At 40.7% G+C, this 19300-nt stretch overlaps 1 protein-coding gene across 2 annotated transcripts; it reads left to right on the plus strand.

Annotated features, from left to right (window-relative positions):
- The first annotated feature begins 4636 nt into the window (after positions 1–4636).
- LOC141145032 (uncharacterized) lies at positions 4637–8064 on the plus strand. Of its 2 annotated transcripts, XM_073631281.1 has the most exons (3): positions 4637–6090; positions 6373–6534; positions 6571–8064. In XM_073631281.1, exons 1-3 carry the CDS (start codon positions 5629–5631, stop codon positions 7024–7026), a joined length of 1080 nt encoding a protein of 359 aa, XP_073487382.1. In that variant the 5' UTR covers positions 4637–5628; the 3' UTR covers positions 7027–8064. The 2 variants fall into 2 exon arrangements, with proteins under 2 accessions (XP_073487382.1, XP_073487381.1); XM_073631280.1 differs by having other exon boundaries at positions 6373–8064.
- Positions 8065–19300: the final 11236 nt, after the last annotated feature.

The following is a 19300-nucleotide window of genomic DNA, read 5'->3' on the forward strand; positions in this document are numbered from 1 at the left end:
TGCATGTATATTTTCCTTCAATAACCTTCCCAGCATGAAGTGATGGGAACATATCCACCTAGTCTACTCATTTGGAATGTATTTTGTTTGAGTGTATTTAGTTTGCTGCTAATGAGCAATTATCTAGATTTCACAACCCCCCCACCCCCACCTAAACTCACTCCAAATAGTTGGCTGCTAATGAGCAATTATCTAGATTTCACAACCCCCCCCCCCACCTAAACTCACTCCAAATAGTTTGCTGCTAATGAGCAATTATCTAGATTTCACAACCCCCCCCCCCCCACCTAAACTCACTCCAAATAGTTTGCTGCTAATGAGCAATTATCTAGATTTCACAACCCCCCCCCCCACCTAAACTCACTCCAAATAGTTTGCTGCTAATGAGCAATTATCTAGATTTCACAACCCCCCCCCCCACCTAAACTCACTCCAAATAGTTTGCTGCTAATGAGCAATTATCTAGATTTCACAACCCCCCCCCCCCCACCTAAACTCACTCCAAATAGTTTGCTGCTAATGAGCAATTATCTAGATTTCACAACCCCCCCCCCCCCCCCACCTAAACTCACTCCAAATAGTTTGCTGCTAATGAGCAATTATCTAGATTTCACAACCCCCCCCCCACCTAAACTCACTCCAAATAGTTTGCTGCTAATGAGCAATTATCTAGATTTCACAACCCCCCCCCCCCCACCTAAACTCACTCCAAATAGTTGGCTGCTAATGAGCAATTATCTAGATTTCACAACCCCCCCACCCCCACCCTCGTTAAAATTTGCTGGAATGTTCTGTGGTGTTGATTTGTCTAAAGCAAATATATGTGGCACTTTGCAAAATGCATGTGCACTCTACAAGTGCATTTGTTCCAGTGCTTTAGTAAATGAGCAGAAGCTCTGCTGATTTCCATCATCAAATCATATGCAAGCCTCAAAGTGTTTTCATTAATTGCCCTTGCATGTGATTGTGTACTCCTTGCAACATGAATGCCTTTTTACATTACCTCATTTACTGTAAGCTGGTTAGCAACTGCACCTGCAGAGTGCGACAACTGCAGTCTTGTAGCCTTTTTAGTCCCTAAATTCCTGCGTGTCCTCAAAGTAATTTTTTTTAGGGATTTCACAACCCCCTAAAATGTAATCAATGTTCCATCAGAGGGGGTGAGCAATCTGATAAGTGTGCCTTTCCATATTAGTTATTCCAGAACAATTAAATTATTGAATGTTATACTGATGCTGGGGAATAATGTTTTTAATTGTCTAATTTTCTTGCAATGTTAGCTTACAAATTAATTGATTTTGGTTTTCTTTTTTGATTTCCCAGTTTCCTTCAACGCCACAGGAATGGCAGACTGTGGCATCCCATTTTGCCAGCCGTTGGGACTTTCCCAATTGTGGAGGGGCTATAGATGGGAAACATGTCCACATTGTGCCACCACCCCATTCGGGGTCATATTATTTTAATTATAAGGGGTTCCACAGTATTGTTTTAATGGCGGTGGTGTCGGCACACTATGATTTTTTATATGTGGACGTGGGGAAGAATGGCCGGATGTCGGATGGAGGAGTATTTGCCCAGACGGAGTTCTGCCAGCGTCTCCAGAGTGGTGGCCTGGGATTGCCACCTGATGAGGATAACGTGGAAGGACTCCCCTTTGTCTTCATTGCCGATGAAGCCTTCGCTCTCAGCAAGCACCTCATGAGGCCATTCCCCCAAAGAACACTCACCCCGGAGAGGAGGGTTTTTAATTACCGGCTGGCCAGAGCTAGAAGAGTGGTTGAGAATGCGTTTGGAATTCTGGCCAGCCGGTTCCGCCTGTTTCAAACAGCCATTAATTTGGCGGAATACAAACTTAATTTTATTGTTTTATCGTGCTGCATTCTGCACAACTTTTTAAATAAGCATGCTCCAAATTATATAGGCACAGTTGGGCCTGAGGCCGGACAAATAGAAGCCAACCTTCCAGGCCTGGATACTGTCCGTACTGGCTTGGCCCCCCAAAGTGCCCGTCAAGTTAGACAGCAATATGTTAATTATTTTATGGGTAGGGGGGCCATTGCAATGGGCCAGGATATCTAATTTTTGACAATAAAAAAATTATTGATGAAATCTTGCATTATATTTATTGCTTGCCTTTCTTTTGGGCTGTCTCCTAGGTTATGGTCGAGCAGTTGTAGTGCCAACTGTATTGTAATTTTAAATGTCTAAATAAGCTCCATTGCCACTGTAAACAACTTTTTTACAATTATAACTAAAATGATACTGAGCCTTGAAATAACAAACCACACATTTATTTAATTCCTATAAGGAGATGTTTTTATTAATGGTTGTTATGCATTCAGTTCTGCATTTAGTATAAAATGTTCATTGACAAAAATAGAATGATATCTTAATAATGTAGCAAAATATAATTATATCTAAATATTTATACCTAAATCCACAAAAAAATATTTTTGGCTTTTTGATTTTCACAAACAGGCTTTTTTTTTGGTTTTGGGAAAATCAAGTTTTGTTTTGTGTTTTATTTTTTTTTTTGGGTTTTTAAAGCAATTTTTGTGTTTATGTTTTTATTTTTTTAGCAAGTTATTTTTGTTTTTATTTTTTTTGAATAAAGTTTGTATATTTTTGTTTTTTTGGTTTTTTAAAATCAAGTGTTTTTTAATTTTTTTTTTTTTTTAATCATGTTTTTTATTTTTTTTGGGTTTTTTAAAATCAATTTTGTTTTTTTTTTTTGGTTTTTTAAAATCAATTTTTTTTTTTTTTTTGGTTTTTTTAAAATCAAGTTTTTTTTTTTTTTTGGTTTTTTTAAAATCAAGTTTTTTCTTTTTTTTGGTTTTTTAAAATCTATTTTTTTATTTATTTTTTTTTTTTTTAAATCAATTTTTTTTTTTTTTTTTGGTTTTTTTAAAATCAAGTTTTTTTTTTTTTTGGTTTTTTTAAAATCAAGTTTTTTCTTTTTTTTGGTTTTTTAAAATCAAGTTTTTTCTTTTTTTTGGTTTTTTAAAATCTATTTTTTTCTTTTTTTTGGTTTTTTAAAATCTATTTTTTTATTTTTTTTGGTTTTTTAAAATCTATTTTTTTATTTTTTTTGGTTTTTTAAAATCTATTTTTTTTTTTTTTTGGTTTTTTAAAATCAAGTTTTTTATTTTTTTGGGTTTTTTAAAATCAAGTTTTTTATTTTTTTGATTTTTTGTGTTTTTTTGAAAATCAATTTTTATTTTTTTGTGGATTTGTGAGGTATTTACAAGAAACAGCCCTCCTTTTTTACATTAGCTTAAACAGCCATTTATGTTCTGGCCAAAACAAAAAAGAGAAGGCCCAGAATGGGGTCAGCAAAACAGGAAATGAAGGACATGATTGATGTTTTGGGGTTTAAAAAAGGGCATTTAGATTCGACCCAAAACATCAATCATGTCCTTCATTTCCTGCTGCATACGATCCAGCCGATTCCGCATTTGATCGATCTCCCCATTCCAGGCCATGATTTGAGCAATTAGCCGTTGGGCACTGTCTGGGGTAAAATAGTCAGTTGGACCTAAAGTGGAATGAAAAAAAAAAATATGTTTAGAAATATGCACACATAAGTTTACCTTACCATAAAGCTGGTGTCTCAGACACTGACCTGGTGGGGTGCCCATGTCGCAAAGTTCATTAACATCCTCGGGGGTGGCGCTGTTGCTTGACTCCAGCACAACCAGATCACCTAAAATAGAGTAGAAAAATTACATAAAATAAAAGGCAGCCATGCATAGATTACCGTAAGCTGGTGTGTCAGACACTGACCTGGTGGGGTGCCCATGTCGCCCACCTCTCCTTCCTCCACATCCTCAATGGGACTTGGGCTTATTTCCCAATCATGTTTTGCTTTGGGTTGGCTGAGTGATTTTTCCCCTATGTGAAACAAAAAATTATTTTAATCTAATTAGCACACAGATATTTTAGTACATAGTAATTTTCCAACATTTGTAATGAAGTGGTTTGTGTAGAGTTCCTATTTTACCTCAATATTTAAAATTTGAAAGACATATCGGATAGATAGATATCAATATCTCAAAATATAGTTAATAATCTTTTGATCTCTCTCTATATCTGGACCAAAATCTCAAACTATCTAACTAAATGTAAAGCCAAAAAATTAAGATAACTTCAAATCTTCCAAAAGAATGTTTTAAATTTCTATATCTATCTATCTACCTATCTCTATATTTCTCTCTCTCTATATATATATATATTTCTCTCTCTCTCTCTCTCTCTCGTTTTTATATATATATATATATATATATATATATATATATATATATATATATATATATATATATATATATATATATATATATATATATATATAGTTAGATATATATATATATATATATATAGTTAGATATATATATATATATATATATATAGTTAGATATATATATATATATATATTTATATATAGTTATATATATATGTATGTGTGTATATATATATATATATGTATATATGTATGTGTATATATATATATATATATATATGTATATATGTATGTGTATATATATATATATATATATATGTATGTGTATATATATATATATATGTATATATATATATATATATATGTGTGTGTATATATATATATATATATATATATATGTATATGTGTATATGTATATATCTATAGATATGTAACTAACGAGGTTTCTTAAAAGATCGTTTAAAACGATGAAAACAAAAATCGGATAGGAAGGAAAAGCACATGGAGCAATATACAAGGTAATAAACACAAGATAAAAACACGACAAGTACTTACTTTTTTTAAGAACTTTCCGGATACGTCGGTATTGATCCGGCTCCCTGAGTTTCAGGTCAGACCATCTTTTTCGCAGTTGGTCTTTGGAGCGCTGGACCCCAAAAGATGCCTGCAAAGTTTCCACCACCTTCGCCATTATTTTGGCCTTGCGCAAATTTGGCCGTGCGTACGGCCCATACTTCCCATCATAGTCGTCTTTGTGAAGAATGGCCACCATCTCCACCATCTCTTTAAAACTCATATTAGAGGCCTTAAATCTAGGCCTCACAGATTTTGTTGACGTTCCAGCCTCCGGGCTGTCTCCACTACCTGAGGTCGTCAACATTTCAGGTGTCTCCGCCATTCTTTAACTCCACTACGCGCCGTAACAAAAAATGGGCGGAGAACATGAGTTAATTTCGAACGTCAGGGGCGGGCGACGCAGGCGGAGTTTCACACATGCGTAGTGTATAAAGAGCCTTGCGCACGTGTCGTACGTACGTTCTGTGCGTCGAATTAGGGGGCGGAGAACATGAGTTAATTTCGAACGTCAGGGGCGGGCGACGCAGGCGGAGTTTCACACATGCGTAGTGTATAAAGAGCCTTGCGCACGTGTCGTACGTACGTTCTGTGGTAGGTGATAGTGGACCTGGACGTTACAAAACGAAGGTAATTTTAGATATATTCTTTTTTTATTTTTTTTTTTTTTTTGGTTTTTATGGTCATGACTTTGTAGCAAGCGGCCTATATGGCTTGATAGATTGATGAGGCCTACATAGGGAGAAGATGATGAGGGGTTAGCCGAAACCTATAATAAAAGTGTTTTTTGTCTTGTGACTTCATCTTTTCCAGATATAATGAATCCCCTATTTAAGGATCCAGAGTTCCTTACATCTTTTATTTCCAAATATCGAGAGATGAGGAATTTGTGGGAGGTGAAACACCCTCAGTATTATGCTAAGCATGTGAGGAAGTCAACGCTGGAGAGACTTCTGGCCTTTGTCCAGGCGACCATCCCGGAAGCAACAATGGAGACATTGCTCAAGAAAATTGGGGGCTTGAGGAACATGTATAAGAGGGAGCATAAGAAGATCCAGGAATCAAGGAGATCAGGAGCATCAGCAGATGATGTTTATGTACCCAGGCTGTGGTACTACAATCAACTCCGTTTTCTGGATGACCAGAATGAAGCCAGGCCATCACTTTCAACCCTTCCCTCCACCCTTCCCTCCACCCTTCCCTCCACCCCAGCAGAGGCTGATGAGGAGCAAGCTGGGTCTTCCATCCTGGATGAACCAGATATGACCATCTGGAGTCAGGTAAATGATTTAAACAAATATTTACTGTACTAATATTAATGATGTTAACTGGATGTTATAATTGTCTAAAATAATTTGGCACTCAAAATTGGGTATACATATCAATTGACAGTAGTGGCTAAATATGTTTGGCACCTGCTTGAAATAATTATGGTGTCTGATTAGACTCTTTTATTAAAGAGAAGTATTCACATTGAATTTGCTATTCATGAGAAGCAAACTGTGTGTCATTGATGAAGCCAAAAAAATATACTCAAACTATTGTCCTTTTTTTATACACAGGATGAGTCCATCCAGGAGGAATGTGGGGAAAGTGGAAGGCAGGAGGAGACCAGGCCCATGGACAGCCTGGAGGAGGCCGGATTCACCATCATCCTGGAGGAGGCTGGGCCCAGTGTCAGGCAGGAGGTGGCTGCTCCCAGTGAGGTGGCTGCTCCCAGTGAGGTGGCTGCTCCCAGTGAGGTGGCTGGGCCAAGCGAGGTGGCTGGGCCCAGTAGAAGCCTGACCGAATCCCAAGTGCCTCCCCTCCACCTTCCCAAAAAAAGGGCCAGGAAGGGGATGGTCACACAGGACGCATCCCTGCGCCTCATGCAAGAGGCCACCCGTTTTTTAAAAAGCCCCCCCGAAGCGGAAGAATCCTATGGCTGCTACTTAGCCAGCAGGCTTCTTCAGATGGATTGGGAGCAGCGCCTCATTTGTGAGCGCCTATTTGGGGAAACAATCCATAAGGGGCTGCAGGGCACGCTAACACAAAACACCCAACTACATGAGGCAGCCCCCCCTCCTCCTCCTCCTCCTCCTCCTCCTCCTCCTCCTCCTCCTCCTCCTCCTCCTCCTGCCACAACTGAAACACCAGAGCCACAGCCTCAAAAGAAGGCTACAGGGAAGGCTGCAGGGCAGCGTGGAGGAAAGGCTGCAGGGAAGAGAAGAAAATGATGACCTGGGTTCAGTCTGGTCTGACAGAAGACGCAGGCTGTTGTAGGACCACAGTCTGGGGACATCTAGATCATCTGCTGGTGCTGTTGATCTCTGGGATTCTTGGACCAGATTGTGCTCCCTCTTATATGGACTCCTCAAGATCCCAATTTTCTGGTACACCGACTTTTTCCAGCGTTGACTTCCTCTTTATTTTATTTTGACCATGAATAAATGGATATTTTTTGAGTTTAGCAAAAGACTTTATGTGTTTTCTTTGAAATCATTGATTTTACACACAATGTTAAATTACCAAGGGACAACAATCTCATTGAGTTTGAAAAAAAACACACCAAAAATACATTACTAATGTTAATAATGTTCAAGTGGTAAGTCTTGAAAATCCAAAAAATTACGTAACCAAAAACGGTGCTTTGGGTTAACTTTATCTAAAAACTAAAAAATAAACACTATAAAAAAAAAAAAAAATAATAATGGGTTCTTTGTGTTAACTTTACAAACCTAAAAAAAATAAAAAAAATAAAAAATAAAAAATAAAAAGGGGAAAAAGTATTATTAGTATGGAAACATTGTTTTAAAAAGGCATACTATATCATTCATGAGATCAAAGAGAAAAAGAATCCAGAAATCAGTTTGGGAGAACTCTGATTATGAACAGCAAAACACCTTCGTTCTTTAGAGCCTTCGTAAAGAAGAAATAAAATGCGCTGCATTGAACGATCACAGATTTTGCAGCGTGATGAATGTGCTACCTACAATACGAACACTAGTTTTACTAGACCGAGTGCTTCCGTTTAGTTTTTGCTTATGAACATGCGTCGTTTTTTTGTCCGTCGGACTAGCATACAGACGAGCGGACTTCGGGGTCCGTCGTACTTACGACGTAAAGATTTGAAGCATGCTTCAAATCTAAAGTCCGTCGGATTTGAGGCTAAAAAAGTCAGTTGAAAGTCCGGAGAAGCCCACACACGATCGGATTACCAGCCACCTTTAGTCCGTCAGCGTCCGTTGGACTTTTGTAGACGAAAAGTCCGACCGTGTGTACGCGGCATTAGTGTGGTGCATCCTCCTCACAGTGTTCAGCTAAATCTACAAGTTATTTTTTTGCGAGCTCTGAACAGTGTTCATCTAAAGCTACAAGTTAGTGTCGTGCGTCCTGCTCACAGTGTTCAGCTAAAACTACAAGTTAGTGTAGTGAGACCTCTGCACAGTGTTCATCTAAAGCTACAAGTTAGTGCAGTGCGTCCTGCTCACAGTGTTCAGCTAAAACTAAATGTTAGTGTGGTGCATCCTCCTCACAGTGTTCAGCTAAATCTACAAGTTATTTTTTTGCGAGCTCTGAACAGTGTTCATCTAAAGCTACAAGTTAGTGTCGTGCGTCCTGCTCACAGTGTTCAGCTAAAACTACAAGTTAGTGTAGTGAGACCTCTGCACAGTGTTCATCTAAAGCTACAAGTTAGTGCCGTGCGTCCTGATCACAGTGTTTAGCTAAAACTACATGTTAGTGTGGTGCATCCTCCTCACAGTGTTCAGCTAAACCTACAAGTTATTTTTTTGCGAGCTCTGCACAGTGTTCATCTAAAGCTACAAGTTAGTGTAGTACGTCCTGCTCACAGAGTTCAGCTAAAACTACAAGTTAGTGTAGTGAGACCTCTGCACAGTGTTCATCTAAAGCTACAAGTTAGTGCAGTGCGTCCTGCTCACAGTGTTCAGCTAAAACTACAAGTCAGTGTTGTGCGTCCTCCTCACAGTGTTCAGCTTAAACCTACAAGTTATTTTTTTGCGAGCTCTGCACAGTGTTCATCAAAGGCTACAAGTTAGTGCAGTGCGTCCTGCTCATAGTATTCAGCTAAAACTACATGTTAGTGTGGTGCATTCTCCTCACAATGTTCAGCTAAACCTACAAGTTATTTTTTTGCGAGCTCTGCACAGTGTTCATCTAAAGCTACAAGTTAGTGTAGTGCGTCTTGCTCACAGTGTTCAGCTAAAACTACAAGTTAGTGTAGTGAGACCTCTGCACAGTGTTCATCTAAAGCTACAAGTTAGTGCAGTGCGTCCTGCTCACAGTGTTCAGCTAAAACTACATGTTAGTGTGGTGCATCCTCCTCACAGTGTTCAGCTAAATCTAAAAGTTATTTTTTTGCGAGCTCTGAACAGTGTTCATCTAAAGCTACAAGTTAGTGTCGTGCGTCCTGCTCACAGTGTTCAGCTAAAACTACAAGTTAGAGTAGTGAGACCTCTGCACAGTGTTCATCTAAAGCTACAAGTTAGTGCAGTGCGTCCTGATCACAGTGTTCAGCTAAAACTACATGTTAGTGTGGTGCATCCTCCTCACAGTGTTCAGCTAAACCTACAAGTTATTTTTTTGCGAACTCTGCACAGTGTTCATCTAAAGCTACAAGTTAGTGTAGTACGTCCTGCTCACAGTGTTCAGCTAAAACTACAAGTTAGTGTAGTGAGACATCTGCACAGTGTTCATCTAAAGTTACAAGTTAGTGCAGTGAGTCCTGCTCACAGTGTTCAGCTAAAACTACAAGTTATTTTTTTGCGAGCTCTGCACAGTGTTCATCTAAAGCTACAAGTTAGTGCAGTGCGTCCTGCTTACAGTGTTCAGCTAAAACTACAAGTTAGTGTGGTGCGTCCTCCTCACAGTGTTCAGCTAAACCTACAAGTTATTTTTTTGCGAGCTCTGCACAGTGTTCATCTAAAGCTACAAGTTAGTGCAGTGCGTCTTGATCACAGTGTTCAGCTAAAACTACAAGTTAGTGTGGTGCGTCTTCCTCACAGTGTTCAGCTAAAACTAAATGTTAGTGTAGTGCGTCCTCACAGTGTTCAGCTAAAATTACAAGTTAGTGTAGTGAGACCTCTGCACAGTGTTCAGCTAAAACTACAAGTTAGTGTAGTGCGCCCTGCTCACAATGTTCAGCTAAAACTAAAGGTAGTGTGGCGCATCCTCCTCACAGTGTTCAGCTAAACCTACAAGTTATTTTTTTGCGAGCTCTGCACAGTGTTCATCTAAAGCTACAAGTTAGTGCAGTGCGTCCTGCTCATAGTGTTCAACTAAAACTACAAGTCAGTGTGGTGCGTCCTCCTCACAGTGTTCAGCTAAAACTACAAGTTAGTGAAGTGCGTCCTCACAGTGTTCAGCTAAAACTAAAAGTTAGTGTAGTGTGACCTCTGCACAGTGTTCATCTAAAACTACAAGTTAGTGTAGTGCATCCTGCTCACAGTGTTCAGCTAAAACTACAAGTTAGTGCGGTGCGTCCTCCTCACAGTGTTCAGCTAAACCTACAAGTTATTTTTTTGCGAGCTCTGCACAGTGTTCATCTAAAGCTACAAGTTAGTGTAGTGCGTCCTGCTCACAGTGTTCAGCTAAAACTACAAGTTAGTGTAGTGAGACCTCTGCACAGTGTTCATCTAAAGCTACAAGTTAGTGCAGTGCGTCCTGCTCACATGTTCAGCTAAAACTACATGTTAGTGTGGTGCATCCTCCTCACAGTGTTCAGCTAAACCTACAAGTTATTTTTTTGCGAGCTCTGCACAGTGTTCATCTAAAGCTACAAGTTAGTGCAGTGCGTCCTGCTCACAGTGTTCAGCTAAAACTACATGTTAGTGTCGTGCATTCTCCTCACAGTGTTCAGCTAAACCTACAAGTTATTTTTTGCGAGCTCTTCACAGTGTTCATCTAAAGCTACAAGTTAGTGCAGTGCGTCCTGCTCACAGTGTTCAGCTAAAACTACAAGTTAGTGTAGTGAGACCTCTGCACAGTGTTCATCTAAAGCTACAAGTTAGTGCAGTGCGTCCTGCTCACACTGTTCAGCTAAAACTACATGTTAGTGTCGTGCATTCTCCTCACAGTGTTCAGCTAAACCTACAAGTTATTTTTTGCGAGCTCTTCACAGTGTTCATCTAAAGCTACAAGTTAGTGCAGTGCGTCCTGCTCACAGTGTTCAGCTAAAACTACATGTTAGTGTGGTGCATCCTCCTCACAGTGTTCAGCTAAACCTACAAGTTATTTTTTTGCGAGCTCTGCACAGTGTCCATCTAAAGCTACAAGTTAGTGTAGTACGTCCTGCTCACAGTGTTCAGCTAAAACTACAAGTTAGTGTAGTGAGACCTCTGCACAGTGTTCATCTAAAGCTACAAGTTAGTGCAGTTCATCCTGCTTACAGTGTTCAGCTAAAACTACATGTTAGTGTGGTGCATCCTCCTCACAGTGTTCAGCTAAACCTACAAGTTATTTTTTTGCGAGCTCTGCACAGTGTTCATCTAAAGCTACAAGTTAGTGCAGTGCGTCCTGCTCACAGTGTTCAGCTAAAACTACATGTTAGTGTTGTTCATCCTCCTCACAGTGTTCAGCTAAACGTACAAGTTATTTTTTTGCGAGCTCTGCACAGTGTTCATCTAAAGCTACAAGTTAGTGTAGTGCGTCCTGCTCACAGTGTTCAGCTAAAACTACAAGTTAGTGTAGTGAGACCTCTGCACAGTGTTCATCTAAAGCTACAAGTTAGTGCAGTGCGTCCTGCTCACAGTGTTCAGCTAAAACTACATGTTAGTGTGGTGCATTCTCCTCACAGTGTTCAGCTAAACCTACAAGTTATTTTTTGCGAGCTCTTCACAGTGTTCATCTAAAGCTACAAGTTAGTGCAGTGCGTCCTGCTCACAGTGTCCAGCTAAAACTACAAGTTAGTGTAGTGAGACCTCTGCACAGTGTTCATCTAAAGCTACAAGTTAGTGCAGTGCGTCCTGATCACAGTGTTCAGCTAAAACTACATGTTAGTGTGGTGCATCCTCCTCACAGTGTTCAGCTAAACCTACAAGTTATTTTTTTGCGAGCTCTGCACAGTGTCCATCTAAAGCTACAAGTTAGTGTAGTACGTCCTGCTCACAGTGTTCAGCTAAAACTACAAGTTGATGTAGTGAGACCTCTGCACAGTGTTCATCTAAAGCTACAAGTTAGTGCAGTGCGTCCTGCTCACAGTGTTCAGCTAAAACTACAAGTCAGTGTTGTGCATCCTCCTCACAGTGTTCAGCTACACCTACAAGTTATTTTTTTGCGAGCTCTGCACAGCGTTCATCTAAAGCTACAAGTTAGTGCAGTGCGTCCTGCTCATAGTGTTCAGCTAAAACTACATGTTAGAGTGGTGCATCCTCCTCACAGTGTTCAGCTAAACCTACAAGTTATTTTTTTGCGAGCTCTGCACAGTGTTCATCTAAAGCTACAAGTTAGTGTAGTGCGTCCTGCTCACAGTGTTCAGCTAAAACTACAAGTTAGTGTAGTGAGACCTGTGTACAGTGTTCATCTAAAGCTACAAGTTAGTGCAGTGCGTCCTGCTCACAGTGTTCAGCTAAAACTACATGTTAGTATGGTGCATCCTCCTCACAGTGTTCAGCTAAATCTACAAGTTATTTTTTTGCGAGCTCTGAACAGTGTTCATCTAAAGCTACAAGTTAGTGTCGTGCGTCCTGCTCACAGTGTTCAGCTAAAACTACAAGTTAGAGTAGTGAGACCTCTGCACAGTGTTCATCTAAAGCTACAAGTTAGTGCAGTGCGTCCTGATCACAGTGTTCAGCTAAAACTACATGTTAGTGTGCTGCATCCTCCTCACAGTGTTCAGCTAAACCTACAAGTTATTTTTTTGCGAGCTCTGCACAGTGTTCATCTAAAGCTACAAGTTAGTGTAGTACGTCCTGCTCACAGTGTTCAGCTAAAACTACAAGTTAGTGTAGTGAGACCTCTGCACAGTGTTCATCTAAAGCTACAAGTTAGTGCAGTGCGTCCTGCTCACAGTGTTCAGCTAAAACTACAAGTCAGTGTTGTGCGTCCTCCTCACAGTGTTCAGCTAAACCTACAAGTTATTTTTTTGCAAGCTCTGCACAGTGTTCATCTAAAGCTACAAGTTAGTGCAGTGCGTCCTGCTCACAGTGTTCAGCTAAAACTACAAGTTAGTGTGGTGCGTCCTCCTCACAGTGTTCAGCTAAACCTACAAGTTATTTTTTTGCCAGCTCTGCACAGTGTTCATCTAAAGCTACAAGTTAGTGCAGTGCGTCTTGATCACAGTGTTCAGCTAAAACTACAAGTTAGTGTGGTGCGTCCTCCTCACAGTGTTCAGCTAAAACTACAAGTTAGTGTAGTGCGTCCTCACAGTGTTCAGCTAAAATTACAAGTTAGTGTAGTGAGACCTCTGCACAGTGTTCAGCTAAAACTACAAGTTAGTGTAGTGCGTCCTGCTCACAGTGTTCAGCTAAAACTACAAGTTAGTGTGGTGCATCCTCCTCACAGTGTTCAGCTAAACCTACAAGTTATTTTTTTGCGAGCTCTGCACAGTGTTCATCTAAAGCTACAAGTTAGTGCAGTGCGTCCTGCTCATAGTGTTCAACTAAAACTACAAGTCAGTGTGGTGCGTCCTCCTCACAGTGTTCAGCTAAAACTACAAGTTAGTGTAGTGCGTCCTCACAGTGTTCAGCTAAAACTACAAGTTAGTCTAGTGAGACCTCTGCACAGTGTTCAGCTAAAACTACATGTTAGTGTAGTGCATCCTGCTCACAGTGTTCAGCTAAAACTACAAGTTAGTGCGGTGCGTCCTCCTCATAGTGTTCAGCAAAACCTACAAGTTATTTTTTTGCGAGCTCTGCACAGTGTTCATCTAAAGCTACAAGTTAGTGTAGTGCGTCCTGCTCACAGTGTTCAGCTAAAACTACAAGCTAGTGTAGTGAGACCTCTGCACAGTGTTCATCTAAAGCTACAAGTTAGTGCAGTGTGTCCTGCTCACAGTGTTCAGCTAAAACTACATGTTAGTGTGGTGCATCCTCCTCACAGTGTTCAGCTAAACCTACAAGTTATTTTTTTGCGAGCTCTGCACAGTGTTCATCTAAAGCTACAAGTTAGTGTAGTGCGTCCTGCTCACAGTGTTCAGCTAAAACTACAAGTTAGTGTAGTGAGACCTCTGCACAGTGTTCATCTAAAGCTACAAGTTAGTGCAGTTCGTCCTGCTCACAGTGTTCAGCTAAAACTACATGTTAGTGTGGTGCATCCTCCTCACAGTGTTCAGCTAAACCTACAAGTTATTTTTTTGCGAGCTCTGCACAGTGTTCATCTAAAGCTACAAGTTAGTGCAGTGCGTCCTGCTCACAGTGTTCAGCTAAAACTACATGTTAGTGTGGTGCATCCTCCTCACAGTGTTCAGCTAAACCTACAAGTTATTTTTTTGCGAGCTCTGAACAGTGTTCATCTAAAGCTACAAGTTAGTGTAGTGTGTGCTGCTCACAGTGTTCAACTAAAACTACAAGTTAGTGTAGTGAGACCTCTGCACAGTGTTCATCTAAAGCTACAAGTTAGTGCAGTGCGTCCTGCTTACAGTGTTCAGCTAAAACTACATGTTAGTGTGGTGCATCCTCCTCACAGTGTTCAGCTAAACCTACAAGTTATTTTTTTGCGAGCTCTGCACAGTGTTCATCTAAAGCTACAAGTTAGTGTAGTGTGTGCTGCTCAAAGTGTTCAGCTAAAACTACAAGTTAGTGTAGTGAGACCTCTGCACAGTGTTCATCTAAAGCTACAAGTTAGTGCAGTGCGTCCTGCTCACAGTGTTCAGCTAAAACTACATGTTAGTGTGGTGCATCCTCCTCACAGTGTTCAGCTAAACCTACAAGTTATTTTTTTGCGAGCTCTGCACAGTGTTCATCTAAAGCTACAAGTTAGTGCAGTGCATTCTGCTCACAGTGTTCAGCTAAAACTACATGTTAGTGTGGTGCATCCTCCTCACAGTGTTCAGCTAAACCTACAAGTTATTTTTTTGCGAGCTCTGCACAGTGTTCATCTAAAGCTACAAGTTAGTGTAGTGCGTCCTGCTCAAAGTGTTCAGCTAAAACTACAAGTTAGTGTAGTGAGACCTATGCACAGTGTTCATCTAAAGCTACAAGTTAGTGCAGTGTGTCCTGATCACAGTGTTCAGCTAAAACTACATGTTAGTGTGGTGCATCCTCCTCACAGTGTTCAGCTAAACCTACAAGTTATTTTTTTGCGAGCTCTGCACAGTGTTCATCTAAAGCTACAAGTTAGTGCAGTGCGTCCTGCTCACAGTGTTCAGCTAAAACTACAAATTCGTGTAGTGAGACCTCTGCACAGTGTTCATCTAAAGCTACAAGTTAGTGCAGTGCATCCTGATCACAGTGTTCAGCTAAAACTACAAGTTAGTGTATTGAGACCTCTGCACAGTGTTCATCTAAAGCTACAAGTTAGTGCAGTGCGTCCTGCTCACAGTGTTCAGCTAAAACTACATGTTAGTGTGGTGCATCCTCCTCACAGTGTTCAGCTAAACCTACAAGTTATTTTTTTGCGAGCTCTGCACAGTGTTCATCTAAAGCTACAAGTTAGTGTAGTGCGTCCTGCTCACAGTGTTCAGCTAAAACTACATGTTAGTGTGGTGCATCCTCCTCACAGTGTTCAGCTAAACCTACAAGTTATTTTTTTGCGAGCTCTGCACAGTGTTCATCTAAAGCTACAAGTTAGTGTAGTGTGTGCTGCTCAAAGTGTTCAGCTAAAACTACAAGTTAGTGTAGTGAGACCTCTGCACAGTGTTCATCTAAAGCTACAAGTTAGTGCAGTGCGTCCTGCTCACAGTGTTCAGCTAAAACTACATGTTAGTGTGGTGCATCCTCCTCACAGTGTTCAGCTAAACCTACAAGTTATTTTTTTGCGAGCTCTGCACAGTGTTCATCTAAAGCTACAAGTTAGTGCAGTGCATTCTGCTCACAGTGTTCAGCTAAAACTACATGTTAGTGTGGTGCATCCTCCTCACAGTGTTCAGCTAAACCTACAAGTTATTTTTTTGTGAGCTCTGCACAGTGTTCATCTAAAGCTACAAGTTAGTGTAGTGCGTCCTGCTCAAAGTGTTCAGCTAAAACTACAAGTTAGTGTAGTGAGACCTATGCACAGTGTTCATCTAAAGCTACAAGTTAGTGCAGTGTGTCCTGATCACAGTGTTCAGCTAAAACTACATGTTAGTGTGGTGCATCCTCCTCACAGTGTTCAGCTAAACCTACAAGTTATTTTTTTGCGAGCTCTGCACAGTGTTCATCTAAAGCTACAAGTTAGTGAAGTGCGTCCTGCTCCCAGTGTTCAGCTAAAACTACAAATTAGTGTAGTGAGACCTCTGCACAGTGTTCATCTAAAGCTACAAGTTAGTGCAGTGCATCCTGATCACAGTGTTCAGCTAAAACTACAAGTTAGTGTATTGAGACCTCTGCACAGTGTTCATCTAAAGCTACAAGTTAGTGCAGTGCGTCCTGCTCACAGTGTTCAGCTAAAACTACATGTTAGTGGGGTGCATCCTCCTCACAGTGTTCAGCTAAACCTACAAGTTATTTTTTTGCGAGCTCTGCACAGTGTTCATCTAAAGCTACAAGTTAGTGTAGTGCGTCCTGCTCAAAGTGTTCAGCTAAAACTACAAGTTAGTGTAGTGAGACCTCTGCACAGTGTTCATCTAAAGCTACAAGTTAGTGCAGTGTATCCTGATCACAGTGTTCAGCTAAAACTACATGTTAGTGTGGTGCATCCTCCTCACAGTGTTCAGCTAAACCTACAAGTTATTTTTTTGCGAGCTCTGCACAGTGTTCATCTAAAGCTACAAGTTAGTGCAGTGCGTCCTGCTCACAGTGTTCAGCTAAAACTACAAATGAGTGTAGTGAGACCTCTGCACAGTGTTCATCTAAAGCTACAAGTTAGTGCAGTGCATCCTGATCACAGTGTTCAGCTAAAACTACATGTTAGTGTGGTGCATCCTCCTCACAGTGTTCAGCTAAACCTACAAGTTATTTTTTTGCGAGCTCTGCACAGTGTTCATCTAAAGCTACAAGTTAGTGTAGTGCGTCCTGCTCACAATGTTCAGCTAAAACTACAAGTTAGTGTAGTGAGACCTCTGCACAGTGTTCATCTAAACCTACAAGTTAGTGCAGTGCGTCCTGCTCACAGTGTTCAGCTAAAACTACATGTTAGTGTGGTGCATCCTCCTCACAGTGTTCAGCTAAACCTACAAGTTATTTTTTTTGCGAGCTCTGCACAGTGTTCATCTAAAGCTACAAGTTAGTGCAGTGCGTCCTGCTCACAGTGTTCAGCTAAAACTACAAGTTAGTGTGGTGCATTCTCCTCACAGTGTTCAGCTAAACTTACAAGTTATTTTTTGCGAGCTCTGCACAGTGTTCATCTAAAGCTACAAGTTAGTGCAGTGCGTCCTGCTCATAGTGTTCAACTAAAACTACAAGTCAGTGTGGTGCGTCCTCCTCACAGTGTTCAGCTAAAACTACAAGTTAGTGAAGTGCGTCCTCACAGTGTTCAGCTAAAACTAGAAGTTAGTGTAGTGAGACCTCTGCACAGTGTTCAGCTAAAGCTACAAGTTAGTGTAGTGCGTCCTGCTCAAAGTGTTCAGCTAAAACTACAAGTTAGTGTAGTGAGACCTATGCACAGTGTTCATCTAAAGCTACAAGTTAGTGCAGTGTGTCCTGAACACAGTGTTCAGCTAAAACTACATGTTAGTGTGGTGCATCCTCCTCACAGTGTTCAGCTAAACCTACAAGTTATTTTTTTGCGAGCTCTGCACAGTGTTCATCTAAAGCTACAAGTTAGTGCAGTGCGTCCTGCTCACAGTGTTCAGCTAAAACTACAAATTCGTGTAGTGAGACCTCTGCACAGTGTTCATCTAAAGCTACAAGTTAGTGCAGTGCATCCTGATCACAGTGTTCAGCTAAAACTACAAGTTAGTGTATTGAGACCTCTGCACAGTGTTCATCTAAAGCTACAAGTTAGTGCAGTGCGTCCTGCTCACAGTGTTCAGCTAAAACTACATGTTAGTGTGGTGCATCCTCCTCACAGTGTTCAGCTAAACCTACAAGTTATTTTTTTGTGAGCTCTGCACAGTGTTCATCTAAAGCTACAAGTTAGTGTAGTGCGTCCTGCTCACAGTGTTCAGCTAAAACTACATGTTAGTGTGGTGCATCCTCCTCACAGTGTTCAGCTAAACCTACAAGTTATTTTTTTGCGAGCTCTGCACAGTGTTCATCTAAAGCTACAAGTTAGTGTAGTGTGTGCTGCTCAAAGTGTTCAGCTAAAACTACAAGTTAGTGTAGTGAGACCTCTGCACAGTGTTCATCTAAAGCTACAAGTTAGTGCAGTGCGTCCTGCTCACAGTGTTCAGCTAAAACTACATGTTAGTGTGGTGCATCCTCCTCACAGTGTTCAGCTAAACCTACAAGTTATTTTTTTGCAAGCTCTGCACAGTGTTCATCTAAAGCTACAAGTTAGTGCAGTGCATTCTGCTCACAGTGTTCAGCTAAAACTACATGTTAGTGTGGTGCATCCTCCTCACAGTGTTCAGCTAAACCTACAAGTTATTTTTTTGTGAGCTCTGCACAGTGTTCATCTAAAGCTACAAGTTAGTGTAGTGCGTCCTGCTCAAAGTGTTCAGCTAAAACTACAAGTTAGTGTAGTGAGACCTATGCACAGTGTTCATCTAAAGCTACAAGTTAGTGCAGTGTGTCCTGATCACAGTGTTCAGCTAAAACTACATGTTAGTGTGGTGCATCCTCCTCACAGTGTTCAGCTAAACCTACAAGTTATTTTTTTGCGAGCTCTGCACAGTGTTCATCTAAAGCTACAAGTTAGTGCAGTGCGTAGTGCTCACAGTGTTCAGCTAAAACTACAAATTAGTGTAGTGAGACCTCTGCACAGTGTTCATCTAAAGCTACAAGTTAGTGCAGTGCATCCTGATCACAGTGTTCAGCTAAAACTACAAGTTAGTGTATTGAGACCTCTGCACAGTGTTCATCTAAAGCTACAAGTTAGTGCAGTGCGTCCTGCTCACAGTGTTCAGCTAAAACTACATGTTAGTGGGGTGCATCCTCCTCACAGTGTTCAGCTAAACCTACAAGTTATTTTTTTGCGAGCTCTGCACAGTGTTCATCTAAAGCTACAAGTTAGTGTAGTGCGTCCTGCTCAAAGTGTTCAGCTAAAACTACAAGTTAGTGTAGTGAGACCTCTGCACAGTGTTCATCTAAAGCTACAAGTTAGTGCAGTGCATCCTGATCACAGTGTTCAGCTAAAACTACATGTTAGTGTGGTGCATCCTCCTCACAGTGTTCAGCTAAACCTACAAGTTATTTTTTTGCGAGCTCTGCACAGTGTTCATCTAAAGCTACAAGTTAGTGTAGTGCGTCCTGCTCACAATGTTCAGCTAAAACTACAAGTTAGTGTAGTGAGACCTCTGCACAGTGTTCATCTAAA

The sequence above is a fragment of the Aquarana catesbeiana genome, linkage group LG05 (genome assembly GCF_042186555.1).
Source record: "Aquarana catesbeiana isolate 2022-GZ linkage group LG05, ASM4218655v1, whole genome shotgun sequence".
NCBI lineage: Eukaryota > Metazoa > Chordata > Amphibia > Anura > Ranidae > Aquarana > Aquarana catesbeiana.

Excerpts from the sequence above, each read along its gene's own strand:
- LOC141145032 (XM_073631280.1), top strand. The coding sequence starts at position 5,629 with ATGAATCCCCTATTTAAGGATCCAGAGTTCCTTACATCTTTTATTTCC. Across the intron at positions 6,091-6,372 it reads ATATGACCATCTGGAGTCAG|GATGAGTCCATCCAGGAGGA; the intron begins GTAAATGATTTA and ends TTTTATACACAG.